We start from the raw sequence: 20,293 nt of genomic DNA, 5'->3' as shown, positions 1-20,293 counted from the left end.
ATGCTACAAAACTGTATTTTTAAACCCTTACAATCTTGTTCTGTGTGTTTGCTGTGTACGTATCACCACTGTGCAGCGTTAGCAGTTAGAAAACACTAAACTGACTGAAATAGATTCATTACTAATATTTCTAATAAATATCTTATTGAATTATTTCATCTAGATTTTTCCGGAGCTTTTTCTTTCAGCTCAGTTTCATTTGTCTTCCTCCAGCCTCTGAGTGTTGCATTGTGGGAGAATAGCTCTGTATAAGTCTGATGAACAGAGATGGAATAAAGGCATTGTAAATAAATTGCGCTACTTTTTTCAGTAACAAGTAATCAAAAAAGTTACTGTTTCCCCTGTTACAACACTGTTACTGTTGCTGACAATAAAACTTGCCGTTACTTGGCTCAAGAACTCTCGTTCATGAGAGTCACAAAATCATCATCACAAAAAATGAATACACCTGTTATATCTATGCTTTTCTTTCAGTCCATCAACTTGTCAGAAAAACGTGGAGTTAGGGGGCAGAGTCCGAGTAATTTGACATATTTGACCATTTTATAAAAAAGTAACGCAATAGTTACTTTTCCTGGTAATTAGTTACTTTTATAATGTGGTACCTAAGTTATTCTTTGGGGGAGAAAGTAACGAGTAACTATAACTAATTACTTTGAAAATGAATCTGGGATCAGCTCTGTCCTCGTTGGCGGAGCTACTTTTAAAATCAACTCAAATCAAGTTTCAGTTTTCAAAGCAGGTTTTGTGACGTCATCGTGACGTAACCATGGGAACAGCCTCGTCAGTTAAAAAAAAAAAGCCCACCTGGAGTCATTGAAGGTGTACCATTCCCCCGAGTTGGGGTTGCGACAGTAAGCTGTGTAGTGGCCGCCCATCGTGGTGCCTGAGTGGTTGGACACTGCGTACAGGTTGTAGACGGCGTTTACTGCAGGAACGGGAACCGGAACAGACCAGTTAGACACGGATTCATGAAAACAACAGAGGTTTAAACTGAAGCAGCTGGTTGTTTTAAATAATACTGCAACATTTATAAAGACACTGTTGTAACATCTTACTGCTGTTTTCGGAGGCGAACTCCCGCAGGTCGAGGTCCTTCATGGGGAAGTTGACGAAGGTGGACAGTTTGCTGGTTCTTCGTGCCTCGGAGAAACGTTTCAGGTCTGGACGGGACGAGGAGTCAAGGACAAATGACAAAATGCTCCCTGACGTTAAATCAACGCTTTGTACGACTACACACAGACAACAACACGTCCTCACAGGTCACTGAGGTCACAGAGTCACTGAGATGCCATCAAAGCTGAGTTTTCCTAGCCATGTTTCCATCCACACGTTTTTTTTTGCTCATTAAAGAGGAACTGAACAGGATTTCCACCTTAACTCTTCTCCATTTTCACCTTAATTAACCAGCGATATCTGCAACACCAGACCAGGATGTATTTGAGATATTAGTTTATTATTCTCTGTTTGAGAAAAAGATGACAAGCTGTTATTGATACAGTTTCTTTAAAGGGGAAGTATGCAGGATTTCCACCTTAACTCAGCTCCATGTGTCCCTCAGCTCCCAGCTCCAGAGTCCTAGTGCTGGTTAAATCAATGAGTTGTAACTAGCTCCAGGGAGAATGGAGGCTCTCTGCCTTCCACCTAGCGTCTCTTGGCTGAAAACCAACCTTGTAAGAACAGAGCCTCCGACCCGGTGTCCCACCTCTCGTCTCCATGGCAACACCGCCACACAAACATAACGCGCCCCGTAACCCGTAATCTCTTGTTTATGACAGATACGACCACACAGATATACACATGGTAACATGGTAGATGATAAATAATGTTATCCACCGCTCCATGGATTGATTTCTCACCGGCTTTGTTGTAAACAAATGCACGTGGAGAAGAGGAGGGTTAGAGACACAGAGGAGGAGACACCAGACCTGGAGAGTTCAGATTTGAATTATATCAAATAAATGGTAAAATTTGATTAAATGTCATAAATATTAACAAAAAGTTTGAGCTGTCGATCTCAACTGGAAACAGTTCAAATGTTGCCTCGGTCCTAAAACGCCTCAACCACAGGCTTTCCCTCAACTTTCGTTCAACCGTGATCTCCGAGAACTGTTTGAGTGCTGCTGTTTGCTCCCAAACCACTGGTCGCCTCCGGTGTCCTGTAGCATTTAAACTACCACTAGGTGTTTTCACGCCGCTGTCTTCTGGCAACAGCTCGGTATGTTGCAGTTCATTGGCGCTTAAACACTGTTACACATTATAACTTGTGCAATATTTACCCTTTGTTACCCGTTGTTGAAATTGCAAGAAATCTATCCGATACACCAGTTTGATTGCAAAACAGCGTGCAGACTATTACACACAGATTTTTGTTTGTTGTAAAGCTCTAAATGGAAACACACTTTCACCGTTTTTTTTCACATTAATTATATTGTGATCTTCAGATAATTCAAAGTGGATGGAAACATGGCTACTGACTGTTTTCATACTGTAGAAGCAGCAGGTTCAAGATGCCACCACTCAACTGCGTCATTTAGATTCTGTGTGTGTGTTCGTTGGTGTGAGCCGACGTTTCCACTTTAAACTGATTCACATCCGACTGTTACTTTATAATCCAATAGAAAATAATGCACAGTATTAATGTCCCACTAAGTCTCACAGTGATTCTTGAACTGCAGCAAATCCATAATCCACACACACATTATCCCTCTGACACAGACAGTAACAACCCCCCCCCCCCACCCTGTGAATTAATCCTGTGTTTCATTCTGAGCTTTGGACAAAAGGATACGCAGCACTAATATCTTGGGGAACTTCTGTATCGTGAACTTCTTTGTGCATCTTCTCCGAGCTTTACACCTGTAGCAGGTCTGAGGACGAGGAGACAGGAGACAGGAAACAAGGAGACAAGGAGACAGGAGACAAGATGCTTCGGTCAGTGTGTGGACTGTGGAGCTGCTGTCAACCAAACACCACAGCTCCTCTGTCAGCGAAATGTAGAACTGACACCAAAAATTTTAACTAACAGATATCACCATGAAACCTCCTAGGTTTATCACTTACATGTAAGACAGTTATTTTTTGTATTACAAGTTTTGTCAATTTTTATCTTTAAATAAAATGAGGCAATATCTAATGAAATATGCGCTAATTTGCATATATTTCCAAACCAGAAATCTGAACAATGGATAAAACCACTTTTAAGATTCTTGTTATATTTTGTTGACACATTAGAGACAGAAGTTTTAACAGAGGGGGATTTTGGATATCTAAGAAAATACTGTCACCAGCCCTAAAAGAAATCAAATTTCTCCATGTTTTCAGGAATAAAATGTTGTATAAATCAGGCTGTGAATAATATACCAACAAACCCCTCTGTAAAAACCCTCAGAATATAGAAAGGGGTCAAACTGCTGTGCTGACTAAAGGAAACAGTAGATTGCATAGTTCATTTTAATATAACCTGATTTGTAGGCAAGGCAAGGTAGGGAAAATAAGCTCAGCTTCAGCCTACACCTAAATGTCTATCGTACACTTTCTTTATTTACTTATTGTTTGCGTATTTTCGGTTTTCTTAGACCTTGTCCAGCTGCTGTATTTATGTTGGGCTGTAATTTCTTTTGTACAATGAGGCAACGTGTCAAGACCCAAATAAACTAAACTAAACTAAACTAAACTAAACTAAAGGTCATGAATAAAACCCAGGAACCTACCGGCTTCTCGTCCCCGTCCAGGACGTCCTCTTTGGTGAAGAGTCGCACACAGTCCATCAGGCTGACCTCGCCGTGGCCCTTCTGGACACAAACATAGATGCAATGACATTAGCACGCACACACAAACACACACATAAACATACACACAATAACAACACACAAACACAGAGCAAAGCACAGATAGAGACAGGGAGGAAACGGAGAAGCTCGTGTTAAGAGCTGTGAAGAAGGAAACAAAGAGAAAGGAAACTTCTGACGTGTGAAGGTGTCGGACAAGAACTTAATCTGTGTGTGTGTGTGTGTGGTTACCTTGGCGATGGGTAGAGAGAGATCCCAGAAGGGGTCGAAGACGGTGGAGCAGAAGCCGCAGTGGCTGCAGGTCAGAGAGCTCTTCAGCTGCCCCACGAACAGATCTGAGGAAGAGACGCAGGTAAATAGATCAATAATGTATCAATATATTAACTGTTGTCATCTTCTTAGTGTCTAGATCAGCTTTCCAACCTGTGGACTGGTGCCCACTGGTGGACAACAGAGGGTCTTACAAGTGGGCTGACAAATGTGTAAGACAGCTTCTAGTGGAAACGTGTAAAAACTAAACATAAATCATGTTTCTTGAAAAAAAAACCCATCTTTAACACATTAAAGGTGATTAAAAACTAACTTTATACCAGGTGATAAGACATTTCTGTCTGCACTTTTCAAGGTAATTTAAAACTGTGCATAATCTGTCACGATGCACACTGGGAGATGCAGAGATTTTCAATTTGATACTCCCTTGAAATTTGAAATTTAGTAATTGTGTATATTCTGCCACTTTTGCACATGACGATCTCCCCTGTTATTGTCCCTGTGTTGCCCACTGTTTGTATTTTATTGTTTCGCAAATGTCTGTTTCTGTCCAATGTGTTTGGGTTTTTTAGGCTGCATTAAACAATAAAGATTTACTGCTACTGATAGGAACTCTGCTGCTGTCTCCAGTCGGACGACGTCATGTTTTAGGTTGTTATCTTGTCTCAGGATTAAAGAATCAGTGTGAAAGCTGATTTTTGTTTCATCTTCACTTAAAAAAATTATAATCTATAACTGATGATTTGATGTTTGTTGGATCTTTTACCAAACAAACATCTTTGTGATTTTGTTCACACTGTGATTATGTCCATGGTAAAAACAGGAGGGTCACTCCATTAACAACTTTTGTCTCCAAAAACAATCCCAGCAACAAATGCTGGAGGAACTGTGGCCTGGTCGGCGACCATACTTATATATTCTGGGACTGCCCGAAAATACTAATATTTTGGAAAAATGTCAAAGAAGAACTGGAAAAAATCTTTTGGCAATGAACCTTCCCATGGACTCTCTGTTATTTTTTATTAGATGTGTTTCCTGACCAGCTGTTTACCACAGTATTATGTTATATATTACATGTTTTGTTGATGATTGCAAGGAAAATTATTACTATTAACTGGATGAAACCGAACCCTTAGACTCTTATACCTCAAAACTTCAATTGTATTTAAATAACTATTGTTATTATTAACATTTTACTTATTTTTAATCATTTATTGTTTTAAATATCCCTTTTTTGAGTTACAGAACTAGATAAGGTATACATGCCCTACATTTATACAGCGATATCTTTCCCAGGCTCAAGATGATTAATTATTAAAGGCAATAAAGTTAAAAAAAAAAAACTAAAGGATCACAATAAAGAGGTTTTTATAAAACATTAAAACAAACAAAAAAATCTCTGGGAGTTGTCTTCGTCCTCTGTGTTGTCCCAGCGTTGGATGTGGGCCACCAGCGTTTCTGAGATTTTCCAAGTGGGTCACGACTTAAAAAAGCTCAGAAACCACTGTTCTAGATTTTAAACCTGGCTGGAAAACGTCGTTCTGACACTCGAGGCTAAAATATTCTTTACATCCGTCTGGTCTGTGAATCTATTTCAAGACGTGGGGGTGGGGGTGGGGAATGTTTATTTGGTGATTTTTTTTGTTGGTACTCACCGACGACCTTACTGTCCTCTCTCTCCAGGTATTTACTCCACATCTTCTTCCCTTTCTCTTCGTCCCTGCACACAGAGCGATCAGAGAGACCAGACGTTAGACTGTTTAGTTTTTCATTCATAAATCCAGAGGGACAGAGACAGAGAGGAAGAGCCGGGACAGAGGAGGACACGCCGGTGACACGGTAAATGGACGGACGGTGTGATGGATTATGGACCTGACCTACTTTATTTAAACATCCAGGAGACTCAGTGTCACATTAATGGGCTTATAAAGACACTTTCCTGCCCTTAAAACACATTTCCAACCTGGAAATCAACGTTTTGGGTTTTTTGTGTTTGTTTTTTTTTGTTCTCCATTGTTCCCTCTGTTGGACCTGTTATGAGGGTAAATGCTGAAATTTGCAGAGATTAACCGTGACCCTTAAAACAAGCTGCTGTTAGATAACTGATAATTATAACCAAGAAGAACTGGAGCATCCAGCTGATCCGGGCCACACACACACACACACACACACACACACACACTTAAATTAAGGCTTAATGATGAAGCCTTAACGACGTGGCTCTGTTTACATCTCTACACCAGCAACTTGTGTAACTGCCGGTGTTGTGAAGACTTTAACTACAGAGCTTCACTACAATTTGCTGGAACTTGCTGGTCGTTAAACCACATTCATATTTGTGCTGCATCAAGTATTTGAACTACTTTTTGGGTCATTTTTTGTAGTTTAACTACTTAGTTCACAAACTACAATTTTGGCCAATAACATGAATTATTTTTTATTAAAAAAAAGATCTATATAATATAATTTTTATTTTACCAATATTGTACCATTATTGAGAATATGTCGACCTCTTTGTATTTCTTTTATTGGGGTAGGATTTTCATTTTCTCTTTTTATTACCCAACATGTCTATGGGGAACCTACAGTATGTTGACCAACGTCAGCTTTTTTTCTTTAAACAAATAAAACTGAGTGTAGAGGCATATTTCTGCTAGCATGTAAATATTTTGTAGGCTATTATATTTTGTTTCACATACACCACATGTTGATTTATTTAACACTGAGTTAAATGAGTATAATGAGTGTATGTACTTGCTAAAAGCTACTTTTTTTCCAGCTGTAATTTTACAAACTAACATTTTCCAAGGGTAGAAATGTAGTTTGTTCAAACGACTGTCAGGCTGAACTACATGTAGTTTTACAGGCTACGCTTGCAAAGTAGATTCCCCAACACTGGTAACATCGCTCTTGGTGCAGCGAGAACAAACGTCCCCGTCAGGATGAACTCCTATTATATATAATGGTATATAAAGCAAAAAAATTGACTTTTACCTAAGTATTTCGCTTAAGTTTCACAAGATGTCAGTCATAGAAGAACATTTAATTTCAAGTATCAAATGGCGAGGACCAAGTTAAAACAATGTGTATTTCTGTGGTGGGGGTTGAGCTGCGTTAACAGTCTAAGAGAAAAATTGTTCAAATGTTTTTTAGTTTAAGAGGGTAGATAAGAAAAGGTGGTGAATGTTTATATAAACATGTTGTGATGGGAGGTTCTGGTTGTGGATTTTATTTCTCTTTGTGTATTGTTCACTGTTAATCTGCATTTCATCTGATGTAAGTGTTCTGTTCTTTTGTTTCAAGAAAGGAGCAGAGCAGGTGTTGTAAGTTTCCTTCATCCTGCTCATTTCCGATTCCTGGGATTGGAACGAATAATAAAAGGTATGAAATTAAAATGAAATGATGTCTGTGGAGGTCTGCTAATCCTGTTCACACACCTACACACACACACATACACAAATACACACCTACACACACAACTCGTCTGTGAGGCTGATTACTTACGGCAAGTGGTCGAAGTCCTCCACCGTGCCTCTCGGCCTGACGGTGACCCTGTTGACCTCGTTGTGCAGCCCGTCCAGGAGGAAACGCAGGAACTCCTGAGCGTCCTGTTGGCTGCAGGACACACACACACACACACACACACACACACACAAACACACACAGTCAGAGCTGGAAACACTTTGAGCTCTCAGGTAAAAGCAACATTCAGACCAACTCTTTATAAGCGCTGAGCTTTTTTTTTTTTCAGCAACTGAAGATACAAACTCTCAAAGAGGATAATTACAATACCGGTAATACATAACAGGTGAAAAAACAAATGCAATACAAAAGTGCAAAAACAAAACATTGCAGAGCAGTGAAATAATAATAAAATAAAAAGAGTTATAAATTAGAATAACAAAAGGCGTGCAAAGTTCAGGCTTAATTTCTTGCCACATTTGTTTTCTATCTTTTTGAGAGACATAAAATAACTTAAAGTCGTTAAGAAACCCAGGGAAGGAAGTCTTGCAGTTCCTCCAAGTGAAACTTACTTGTATCCTACAAATCTGGGAGCGTATCTCTGGATCTGAGTCTTGAACTCTGACGGGCTGACGGCCTCGCTGCTGGACGACGTCCACATGGTCTGGATCAGCTTGGCAAATTCTGTTGACACAAACCGACACTCGTTTGGTTTAGACAGATTCTTACGGCTTCAATGAATCTACATGCGTTTGTTTGTTTTTTTAATCATTTCAGCGTTTCGTCCAGACGGAAACAGCGTTTTCCGGAGCGGGAGGGTGGGAATGCCGTTTTTTTGGAAATAGATCCCCGATAGTGTTGGGCACGTTACTTTAAAAAAGTAATTAGTAATAAGTTAGTAAAAAATAAGTTACAGTTACTCGTTACTTCTCCCAAAACACAAGTGAGTTAGTAACTGAATTACTGCTCAAATTACTTGACTTGCCCCCCCAGCGTTTTCGTGTAGAGACCCAAAAGGGATCTTTTGTGAAACAATGATGTCATACGTCCCACCGCTCTCACCTGTAACCTGAGACACACTTCTAGATGTTACAGTCTATGAACGTAACGTAATGTAACAACAACAGTGGACTACTGTCGCTCCCTCGGACATTGCGGCTGAATCTCGCCCGTTAAATCATCATCGATCGTCATATTTGCTCTGACACGACTCCCAGTCAACATTTAATCCACTTCTGATGTTTGGAGTTTTTGAGTCGTTTTCAGTGGATCCATGTGAACGCAGACATTTCTTGAAATGATGGCGTGTTTGCGAAGATTTTTTTCAAAAGGTTTGTCTCCTCTGTCAATTAAAGGACCTGAGGAAACGTGTCGTCACCTTCAGACCTGCTGTCCGCGATCAGAACCAGTTTGTGTCTGTTTTTTAAGCCGAGTCGAGGGAAGAGGAGGGGGAGTGTGTGTCGTGTGTGTCCGGTCTGGTCTCTCACCTTCCATGAGGGCTGTGTTGGTGCGGCTGTTGTTGTTAAGGTCTCTGCGGTGCGAGTTGTGCAGGCAGTAGTCTCTCAGGCTGTGTGTGTTGCTGAGACACTGCAGGATACTGTTCATGAAACACTGAGAGGAAAAACAACAACACACACACACGTTAAATCAGAGCACAGGGAATAAAACACCTGGTTCATTTCTCCTTCACTGACTCATCTACAGCCACGTTATATATAATACATACTGTTTCTGTGAATCAATTACACTGTTGTGTCTTTACAATCTACTTCATATATTCCTCACCTGCTGATCTGAGTCCACACTGAAGTTAGTTCGACATATATACTTTCCTTCCAAGAGATCGATAAGTACATGTACATATGTGAATTATTATTATTTTATTTTCTATTTATTCTTATTCTATTTTATTCTGCTTTTTATTTTAGTCATAATATTTGATTTACCTGTGTTGATTTTTCTTACAATTCAGGAGTTTGTAACAAAGAAAAATAAAGTAAATCTGAATCTGAATCTGAATGAGGAAACTCACATCTGTAAACTGAAACTGAAACAGCTGGTTGGTTTAGTTTAGTTTAGTTTAACAGAGAGACGGCAGCAGCAGGGGGAGACAGTTATCTCCTCTTTGTTGTCGTCTCGTTGCTCTGTACAAGAGCAACAACACGTGACGGACTGAATCTTGTCTGGGATCAGTGACTTCCTCGAGTCTCGGCCGGTTGCCTGGCAACATCACAGCGACGACAAGAAAACTCGTGGGAAGTTAAGTCAGTGCGACAGTCCAAGAAATAGTCCAAACTCTTTCATTTCTGTTTTGTGTTGAGGTTTTCTGAGTGTTTATAACAGGCTAAGCTGATCAGCCTGGTTCATGCTGAACGTCCAGATGTGAACGTGTCACTGATTTTATTCATTTTTGGATAAGAAAGTGAATAAACGTGTTTCCCAAACCTGATCTAACAAACTAAACACCTGCTGCTGTTGCTGCACCTCGTTGTGAACATGTTGTGTGTCACCTCAACACATCTGCTCTGATAAACCTGAAACACATCAATGACTGATCGATCCAGATGTTTCCTCAGCTCTGCCTCTAGAACATATCAACATTCAGCCTCAGACGGCGCCGAGTCTCTGGGCTGGAAATGTGAGTTCATACATTCACCATTAACCACTGGGTTTGTACACATACACTCTGTCCGTGTGTGTGTGTGTGTCTGTCTGTGTGTGTGTGTGTGTGTGTGTGTGTTTGTGTCTCCTATCACGTGTCCACACACCAGGCACGTGGAGGTTGGTGAGATCAAACCAGTCAGAGAGAGAGAGAGAGAGAGAGAGAGAGAGAGAGAGAGACTGGTCCATAGTTCAGAGCTCTGATTAGATTACACCACACACACACACACACACACACACACACTGACAGCCTGTGTGTGTCACCAGGTCCCAACAAACTGCTGTCACTCTGACGCTAGCACGAGGTGTGTGTGTGTGTGTGTCCAGATGTGCAGCAGCAGCTGTCACTCACAGTGTTTCCCAGGTTCTTCAGTCCCACCAGGCCTTGGGCACTCTTTGAATTCTGAAACACAGAAACAGAAACAGAAACCATCAGATCAAACCCACACAACTTCTCATCATCTCTCATTGTTTTTCTTTTTTTTTTCTTTTTTTACATTCATTCACTCAGGAACAGAGAGACGTCGTCGTAGCGTCGGCCGTGTTTTCACCGCCACAGAGGAAACGTTCAGATATCCAGAGACTGGTCTGACCGACACAGACAATCAAAGATGAATTTACACTGAACGGTCATTTTATTTATACAGTATCTATTTGAAAATGTTGAGCGTATTGAAACTAAACAGGAGACAAAAAGTTTTTTTCCTTTTCCCTCTCGTAGTTTGAGATTTCCTACATTTCCCAAACTGTGTGTCAGACTGACTGGGCTCAGTGATATCCATAAAAAACTATTCAATATTGTGATTATTCTGTATATCACTTATACAGGTTGGATATTACGACGGAGTATTAGGGCCACATTGAGAAACTTTTTTTTTCACAGACTGTCATAATATCACGGTTTTTCTCATGATATTTTGACTTTATTCTGGTAAAACTATTGTAATTTTATGAGAATACAGTCGAAAATTTCAAATTATGAAACTATGGCTTTATTCTCGAAGTCTGTGATTTTTCTTTTTCTCAATGTGGCTCTAATACTCCCTCGTAGGATATTGCACTTTTTGCAATTGCAATAAATATTCAGATTGAACGTTCAGCTTCCTTTCCTTCCTTCATCAGCTGTTTTTAACATTTCCATGTTTCTCACATTCTCTGTTGTAAACTGTTTTCTTGTCTATAACAACATCTATTGCACGTCTGCCCGTGGGATCCCTCCTCTGTTGCTCACCTTGAGGTTTCTCCAATTTTTCCCTGTTAAATGGGTTTTCCATTGGGTTTTTCCTCAGTCGATGTGAGGGTCTAAGGGCAGAGGATGTTGTTGTGATGCCATGTGAAGCCCTTTGAGACAAACTGTTTGTAAAAACGGGCTATACAAATAAAATGGCCTTGCCTTGCCTTCAGCTCAGGTTGTAGTATTTGTAGCTTTTCCCCCTTTAAAAGCTTGTGAAGTGAAACATCCGAGCCTCGTAAATAAAATAATGTTTGATGAAGATCACACAGGGAGAAGAAAAAGACTCTGATGTCTCATGAAGCTGTCAGTTTACACACACACACACTCATCCACTGTTTACTTCACCACCAGCTGTTCTCTGTGTGTTTCAGGCAGGTGTGTGTAGCGTAATGACTTCTACCTCAGTGAGTGTGTGTGAGTGTGTCGAGGAACGACAGGCAGACAGAGGAGGCAGCAGCTTTGTTCCTGGTGAGCGTTATCTCTGCTGAGGAACTTGTTTTTGTTATCTCTCTGGGTAATCGCTCCCAGATGGCAGAGATCTGATCAGCGGCAGCCCATAACGCACCTTCAGGATTATCTCCACCGCTGTCCACTACACGTTTTAGCCACGACGACCGAACACAAACACAAACAGATGGCGGAAGAATTTTATTGAGCTTTACCCAAAATCTTAAAATGGTACAAAACGGCGCGCGGGAAGCTTGAACTTATGTCACCACTCGCCGCGGTTAACTTGCGTTACATAAGCCGAGCGGTTGGTTATATAATCGAGCGGCTGGAGGAAGAAGAAACGGAGGAGACGGGGGCGGATGAGGAGAAACGCTGCGCTGCCCCTCGAATAAGAAGCAGAGGCAGCAGAAACAATTACACTTTAAGAAAAAAAACACACATTTATATCTGCTAGAGTCACTGAAGCTGAAATTCAACTGTAATTGTCTGTAATTTTTGAGAAAACACAGCGACTTTAAAGAGGGAGAGACAGGATTTAGTCAATCGATTCAGTCCGGTATCGAGATATTTCAGTTTTGATACCAATTTTGCTTCTTTATGGAGGAGATTTTCACGGAACTAATGCTGCAAATGGACAAAGATGGAAATTTTTAGGCTTTAGGTGTTTTGGTTATAACAAGTTGTTATAACCAAAACACCTAAAGCCTAAAAACACAACACCTAGTAATTGACATCCAAATGGTTCCACTACTGGTTATTTATGTTTAGCTTTTTATTGTTGTGCTATGTTGTGAGAGCAGTTGAACATCTGAATTTCCCTCAGGATGAATAAAGTACATATCTATCATTAAGTACATATCAAAAATGGTATGTTTTTTTATGTTTTTTTGGTTTCCAATTCTTACTGTTAAATGTCTTTTTTTATGTGAAGCACATTAAGTTGCCCCTTGGTATGAAATGCGCTATCTATCTATCTATCTATCTATCTATCTATCTATCTATCTATCTATCTATCTATCTATCTATCTATCTATCCTGGTGCATTATTAAAAATATTAATGTTTGCATTCTAAATTGACCTAAAATCAATTACATGAATGCATATTTATTCAACATGACCCACTCCAGACATTAAAAGTGCAACTCTTCAGTACAATAGGCTATATGCCGCTGGCTGAAATCCAGGAAGTACCACTACTTCCTGGATTTCAGCCAGCGGCATATAGCCTATTGTGGGTGAATTCAAGTTCTTCAATCAATGATCTCATCCTGTTCGTCTCGCGATCTAATGACGGTCTGAGGATCGATAACAGATCTTTCAAATGAAGATCGATATGAGTCGGAAAATCTTATTTATTTATTTTTTAAACCCAGTGGCAGAGAAACAGAAACGGGCCTGGAAACTGGAGCCTGTGTTTTCTAGGCAGAGTCCAGCAGCTTAACACACCAGTCACCTGATCTCTCTGCCAGTCAGAGGTAAATCTATCTCAGCCAGCAGCACCTGTGGTGACGCTGGAGCCCGTTGTGCACGCCACATCAGGACCGCCGAGGAGAGACCACACAGGCGCTACCACCGCTTAACTGTTTAGTGTCGAGGACCAGAAATAGATTTTAAAGCCTTAATTTAAAGATGAACTCTCCAGGTCTGGTCTCTGCTCCTCTGTGTCTCTACCCTCCTCTCCTCCATGTGCATTTGTTTACAACGAAGCCGGTGAGAAATCAATCCATGGAGTTTATTTTGTTAGTTAAAGTTAAGGGTTGTTTTGGTGTTAATTCTGAGTATTATTTAGTTTATGTCATTATTTTAATAGCTGGTCCCGTGATTGTGGGCGGAGTCTAGAACTTGTGATGTTATATATTAGATTGCCGTACTTTTTCGTTGATCACTGTGATCACTTTGGTTATATTTTGTTCACTATATTATGAGTTAATCTCTTTTTTTGTTTTGTTAATAAACACTTTGATCGTTAGTCTTGAAATTGCAGTGAGATTTTTGTCGCAACAGTTACGATGTGTAGGCTATATTATTTTGTGTAGTCTTATCTGTCATAAACAAGAGATTACGGGTAGCAGGGCGTTTGTATGGCGGCGCCGCATAGACGAGAGCTGGGTCGGAGGCTCTGATCTTACAAGGTTGGTTTTCAGCCGAGAGACGCTAGGTGGAAGGCAGAGAGCCTCCATTCTCCCTGGAAATAGTTACTAGTCATTGATTTAACCAGCACTAGGACTCTGAAGCTGTTTAATTAAGGTGAAAATGTAGCAAAGTTAAGGTAGAAATCCTGCATAGTTCCTCTTTAAAGAAACTGTATCCATAACAGCTTATCTTTTCCTCAAACAGAGAATAATAAACTAATATCTCAAATACATCCTGGTCTGTGTGGTGTTGCAGATATCGATCCTGGAGGAGGCTCACACTGACGAGCACCGCGGGTCAAAAGGACAGCGTGGTGGACTCCTTTGCATACAGGACTGACCATGTGGTTTGACCTCGTTGACCTCGCATGTGTCACTTATTATCTTCTGATAATCCATCCTTAATCCATTCACTGTGATGTAGAAAACAGAGAGCGGACAAATTTCACACTTGGCCACTTTGAACCGGCTCTTTTCTTTCACTTAAAGCTGCTTTAATGTTTTTTTTCCAGCTTCTGAAGGAGAAATCTGTCTCTGCTGCTGAACGCTGCTCTGGGCTCAGCAGCTCACTGTCAACTCTGCCTCTCTCTCGCTCTCTCTGTGTTTGGTGCAGCCGAGGTTTGTTTTGTTTTTTAGGAAAAAACACTCAATTAGGACGTGACAGATGAAGATTTTTTTTTTTTTTGTTAGTTTGTTTTTGCAGGACTGAGGTGAAGCTGTTGTGTAATCCTTTTCAGCCTGGTTGCTGTGCAGGTTTACAGAGGAAAGCCGAGGTGAAAGCGAGTGAGCGAGCGGCCGGTCCTGTCCTGTCCTGTCCTCAGCTCCTTCTGGACGTTTGCACGATGCCGGGGAAGCGTGTTCGTGTGTTCGCCGGTAACGTGAGCCCCGAGGCTTATCTAGTTATGATGAGCACTGATACAGGAAAGGCTTTTTTTCTCCTTTTTTTTTTACTATTACATAAATAACCTCGACCATCTGTCTGGAATTCAGCAGAAAGGCAGCGTCAGTACACGAGAAACACACACACACACACATCTACAGTTCAATTATCTATAGCTTTTCTAAATCCTCTGCAGTGGAGTGAATGCAGCTCTTTATTGGCCACGTAACACACACACACACACACACACACACACACAAGCACACACACACACACACACACACACACACACACACACACACACACACACACACACACACACACACACACACACACACACACACACACACACACACACACACACACACACACACACTTTACAGCTTTACAGGATAAATCCTCTCTGGTCACCTCCAATTTTCTTTTCATAACACACACACAAATACAAACACAAACACACACTCTTCCCCCCCTTAACTGCTGGAATGTATATGTGTGTGTGTGTCTTTGCTGCACTCTGCTGAGTAATGCCACGGCTGCTCCCAAAAATAGCAGCTTTGCATTTACATGTAATAACCCCGGCCGCTGCCTGTCCACTCGCCATTGGCTGCTCCTCCGGCCGTCGTCCGCCAGACGTCACCGCCACGACAACCACTACACATCCCTGGCTCTGTCTCCGTAGCAACGCTATCCTTGTATATATATATATATATATATATATATTTTTTTTTTTTTTTTGCGGGATGGATAAAAGGAGGCAGAGGACACGGTGACATCACGGTGACGTGGATGGAGCAGATGTGACTTTAATGCTGAGGCTGAAAACAGACGCTATTTTGTCCTGATGTTCCCTCGTTTCATCCAACAACAACAACAACATCAAGGATTCGGTTTAAAAAAAACAAAACAATTTTCTGATTCATATCAATCTCCATTTGAAAGATCTGATATCGCTTCATAAAATCCTTCTATCGATCTCTTAGTCTACGTTATTTCTTGAGATCACAGAGCAGCGTGAGATCTGTTCTTGTTGTGTCCATTGTGGATCATATTAAACAAATGTGCATCAATGTAACTGCTTTTGGGTCAGTTTTTGTTGTAAACATTAACATTTTTCATAATATACCAGGTTACAAATCAACAGCGATACCCAGCTTCCTGCAGAAACCCACTGATGACTGATTATTTTTAGTGTTTTGCAGCTTTTACAAACTGCTGAGGAAAAACAGACACGAATTGAAAGGAAATAACAACATGGTTTCATCACCGCTGTGTAAATGCACTGATTACTCTGCTATTGAACCGTTCTACGTCTGTTCAGTCGACAGACACCGTGTCGAATCCAGGTCTCAAAGCGGTGTGTCAAACAGGCTCCTGTAATACTGTATGTGTGTGTGTGATGATCCATGAATCCCTGGCTCGAGCAGTGATCGCAGCCTGTAGCATGACTGACTGTAACATAACGACGGCTCGCTGAGTTATGCAAATCCTGCTGGGGCCCGGCGGCGTCCACGTGAGCGGTTGGACATTAAGTTTAACATTAAAACAAAACGGTGACACGTTCAGTTAAAAGCTCGTTGTTGGAGACGTGTGTTGACTCACAATCAGCTTCTTACTGTAGGCAACAGTCTCATACATCAATGTAATATCTACTGCCTCAGTGACTTCAATCTTCATGTAAAAGTTCCTTACATAATGTTTTTGTAATTTCACAGTAAAAGTAAAGTAAAACAGAAATGGAGGCTTATTTTGAGTTTTCATTTCTATTTCTATTTTTCATTTTTCATAATGAAGAACATTCCTGTCTGAGATATTTCATAATCTGATTATTTGGTCACTCTCAATCACATGAGATCAAACACACACTCATGTTCATTGTTCCTTATTGTCATAAAGTTTCCAGGAGCTTTTAACTCTTTTCACACACTGATTCTGAAAAAAACGGACAGAACTTGAACTTCTCACAGCAGCAACGTCAGCGTCGTCCACCTCCATCGTAATAATGTTGTTTTAACTGAGCGTACACCGTTCACACACCACCGCCGGGACTCGGACCCCATGACTTCAGGATCACATGCCGCTCTCTCTCACACACACACGTTGCCAACAACCAAACACCTGCAGGATCGCTGCTGCTGCTGCACCACTGGACGCCTCACATGTGTCCGTGTGTGGGATGAAACTGCAACCAAACTTCTGATCCAAACTATGCAGGATTTTTACCTTAACTCTGCTACATTTTCACCTTAATTAACCAGCTCCAGAGTCCTAGTGCTGGTTAAATCAATGACTTGTAACTAGTTCCAGGGAGAATGGAGGCTCTCTGCCTTCCACCTAGCGTCTCTTGGCTGAAAACCAACCTTGTAAGAACAGAGCCTCCGACCCGGTGTCCCAGCTCTCGTCTCTGCAGCACCGCCACTCAAACGTAACGCGCCCCGTAACCGATAATCTCCTGTTTATGACAGATAAGACTACACAGATATACACATGGTAACATGGTAGATGATAAATAACGTTATCCACCGCTCCATGGGTTGATTTCTCACCGGCTTCGTTGAAAACAAACGCACATGGAAGAGAGGAGAGTTAGAGACACAGAGGAGGAGACACCAGACCTGGAGAGTTCCTGTTAAAAGGTTTTACACCTTATAATAGTACACACTATTAAGCTTTCGTTCAACATTAATAAATAAGGAATTCTTCATTTATAACGCATGAATACTCATTAGCATATAGTTTATAGACACAGTTAGTGCTTAAAGTAAAACATTTTAACTCTATACTAAATGAGTATTAATTGATTAATTCAGTATTTAATGCTTAACTAATGCTTAACAGTGTGTACTTGTTATAAAGTTTTACCAAAAGTTTTATAGATGGAGAGATGAAAGGATGAGGGGAATAAAGAGGAAAGGGGAGGGGGTAAATGAAACCATAGTCACATGAGGGAACATACATCCAACGTTTCCAGTTGTCCCATGTGAGTTCAGGGAGACGTACTGTACACAAAAGAGGCGGCCCTGAGGAAAGGGGGGGGGGGGGGGGGGGGGCGTTTGTGTATAAATGCTCCATTCATAAATGTCAGAGGAAGCTGGTGAGCTACTTTTTGAAACTCTACTCCTTCGAGGCTAAAAAGCATCGCGGATGAAGAGAGGGCCACGATAAAAAGCATTCCTGCCGCCTCCTAAACCCGGGGAATTAGAGACAGAGGAAATGTGTCTTTGGCCGGCGACCAGCTCGGTGGAAGTAAAAAAAAAAGAAAACTTTGTCAAAGATGCTGGACTCCTGGCCTTAGGGGTGGAGGAGGAGGAGGAGGAGGAGGAGGAGGAGGAGGAGGAGGAGGAGGAGGAGGAGGAGGAAATGGGTCAAAGCAAGGTGAGAAGAAATAATCCCCGACACTGGCACGCTCTGGTTTCCGGGGCGACTTAATGGCAAAACAGAGGGGAAACAACAACAACGGCCACAACCACACACAACGAGGATAAAAGACAGGAAGATTATTTCAATTGTGCAATCTTCATCTCACCACTCTGTGAACTCGGGCCCACACAGCGGAGAGGGAGATTAAACTGTCTAACACGCACTCTCTGTGTGTGTGTGTGTGTGTGTGTGTGTGTGTGTGTGTGTGTGTGTGTGTGTGTGTGTGTGTGTGTGTGTGTGTGTGTTTACGTCAAGCTTTAATCTAAGGAATCCAGCGCGGCGGATGCCTGACATGCCTCCAGTTACTGTCGCACATCAGCTGATAGCGATCACCGAACGGCCAGTAGAAGGACGCTGACGGGTGTTACCACAGTGTTCTGGGTGGGAATAATGGGCTGACAGTTAAAGGGATAGTTTGACATCTTGGCAAATTGGCCCATTGCCATAATCCCTATAGTCATAGCAGTAGGTTCATTACTTATTTGTCGGTGCAAGCTATTTTTAGAACGGCGGAGCAGAGTAGTGAGCTGCTCAGAGCTACGCTACGGCTAGGCTAATGGGATTTCTTGCAAATCTGGTTGGACAAATTGCGTAGCTCTGAGCAGCTCGCGGCTCTGCTCCACCGTTCGAAAAATAGCTTGCAAGGTAACAAATCTACTGCTATGACTATAGGGGTTATGGCAATGGGCCAATTTGTCAAAACGTTGAACTATCCCTTCATAGACACTGTTGATAAAAAGCCTGGATCTTCTTTAAAGAATACAAAAAATAAATAAATAAACATGAATGCACTGTGAATTTTTTCTTTTTCCTTGTTTGAGGCTTTTCAAAGACGCAGCAGCAGCAGCAGCAGCTCCGTCGCCCCGCTCACACCTGTCGCTGCGGTTTAGTAATCCAAACCTGGTGCAGGCTGAAGACGATGTGGGAAAATAACAAGCTCAGAGTACGAGTGATACGGTCTAATGAAACCCCAGAGGGAAGATTACGGTGTACTAATGAGCGCCCAGGAGCAAGCTGGAAATCTGCTCTCAGGTTCAGCTTCCTCTTCCAAAAATAACAAATAAAGTTTTTTTATGAATGTGCAGCTGCTGTTGATACTGTTTTTTGTTATCACTGGTGGTCATGATGCGTGTAATCTCACAGCACAATATCTACTGTGTATATACAGTGGGATATAAAACTATTTAGCTACTGTATGGCTCAAACAACGAGCTAATAAATGTTTGAATCCGTTCAATCACAGTGGTGCAAATATCATTAAAGATAATATAATATTTCCATGATTTACTGGTTTACAACACAGATCACTATGACTTAATACAAACTGAGATATTAAATGGCAAAATCAAACATGGTCAACAAACACACCTGGATAAAGCCACTGCAATCTGATACAAGAGGAACGATGTAAGTGAAAAAGAAAGAGTTTCGGAGTCGTATTTTCACTGCTGTAAAAACTCACAGCTAACCCTCTAGACCAGGTCGAAATCACAAATATTGAGTAAAAGTTGGCAAATAGACTTTTTTTTCTTGGGGTATTCTTTCTGCTGAATCCATTTTTGCTGTTTGCCAAGCCGTGTCTCTTATGCGCAACTCAGTGGAGTGCAAAATCCAAGATGGCCGCCTCATACGCCAAAACGAGCAAAACTTCTCAGCACTGGCTCAAAGATAAACTGTTTAAACTGTGATATAACTAACGTTTATTGGGTACAGGAAACAAACTTTATTCAAAACAGGTTAGTAATACTGTCTTTAAATAAACAAAGGTATGACAAGATTCTCCAATATGATCCTTACATTACTCCTCCCGGCCGTGTGTGGTTGTTTTTGACGAAACTGGCGAGATGGGCAATCCGTAACGTTAACAAGACATTATGGATTACGGGAGTGTTTGTGTCATAAAACAGTCCATGATTCTCGTGGGACAAGATCTGGTAAACCGGGTCGGAGGCTCAGATCTTACAAGGTTGGTCAGGGCTCTAGACTGCCCTA

The 20,293-nt window shown here is 41.3% G+C and overlaps 1 protein-coding gene across 7 annotated transcripts in view; it reads right to left on the bottom strand.

Annotated features, from left to right (window-relative positions):
- The window catches only part of usp2a (ubiquitin specific peptidase 2a), a 63,939-nt gene that overhangs the window by 1,631 nt on the left and 42,015 nt on the right, over positions 1-20,293 (bottom strand). For 5 of the 7 annotated variants that reach the window (XM_083985432.1, XM_083985433.1, XM_083985430.1 and 2 more), the window contains 10 exons: positions 10,537-10,587; positions 9,011-9,134; positions 8,096-8,207; positions 7,566-7,676; positions 5,717-5,781; positions 4,023-4,126; positions 3,714-3,794; positions 2,792-2,870; positions 1,059-1,163; positions 808-928 (listed from right to left, as the gene is read on the bottom strand). In XM_083985432.1, the coding sequence (XP_083841558.1) occupies positions 808-928; positions 1,059-1,163; positions 2,792-2,870; positions 3,714-3,794; positions 4,023-4,126; positions 5,717-5,781; positions 7,566-7,676; positions 8,096-8,207; positions 9,011-9,134; positions 10,537-10,587 (953 nt within the window). The remainder of the gene's footprint in view (positions 1-807; positions 929-1,058; positions 1,164-2,791; positions 2,871-3,713; positions 3,795-4,022; positions 4,127-5,716; positions 5,782-7,565; positions 7,677-8,095; positions 8,208-9,010; positions 9,135-10,536; positions 10,588-20,293) is intronic. The other 2 variants (XM_083985434.1, XM_083985436.1) reach the window with 1 other exon arrangement.

The sequence above is a fragment of the Trachurus trachurus genome (genome assembly GCF_905171665.1).
Source record: "Trachurus trachurus genome assembly, chromosome: 13".
NCBI classification, from domain to species: Eukaryota; Metazoa; Chordata; class Actinopteri; order Carangiformes; family Carangidae; genus Trachurus; species Trachurus trachurus.
This window is presented reverse-complemented; position numbering and strand designations above follow the sequence as displayed.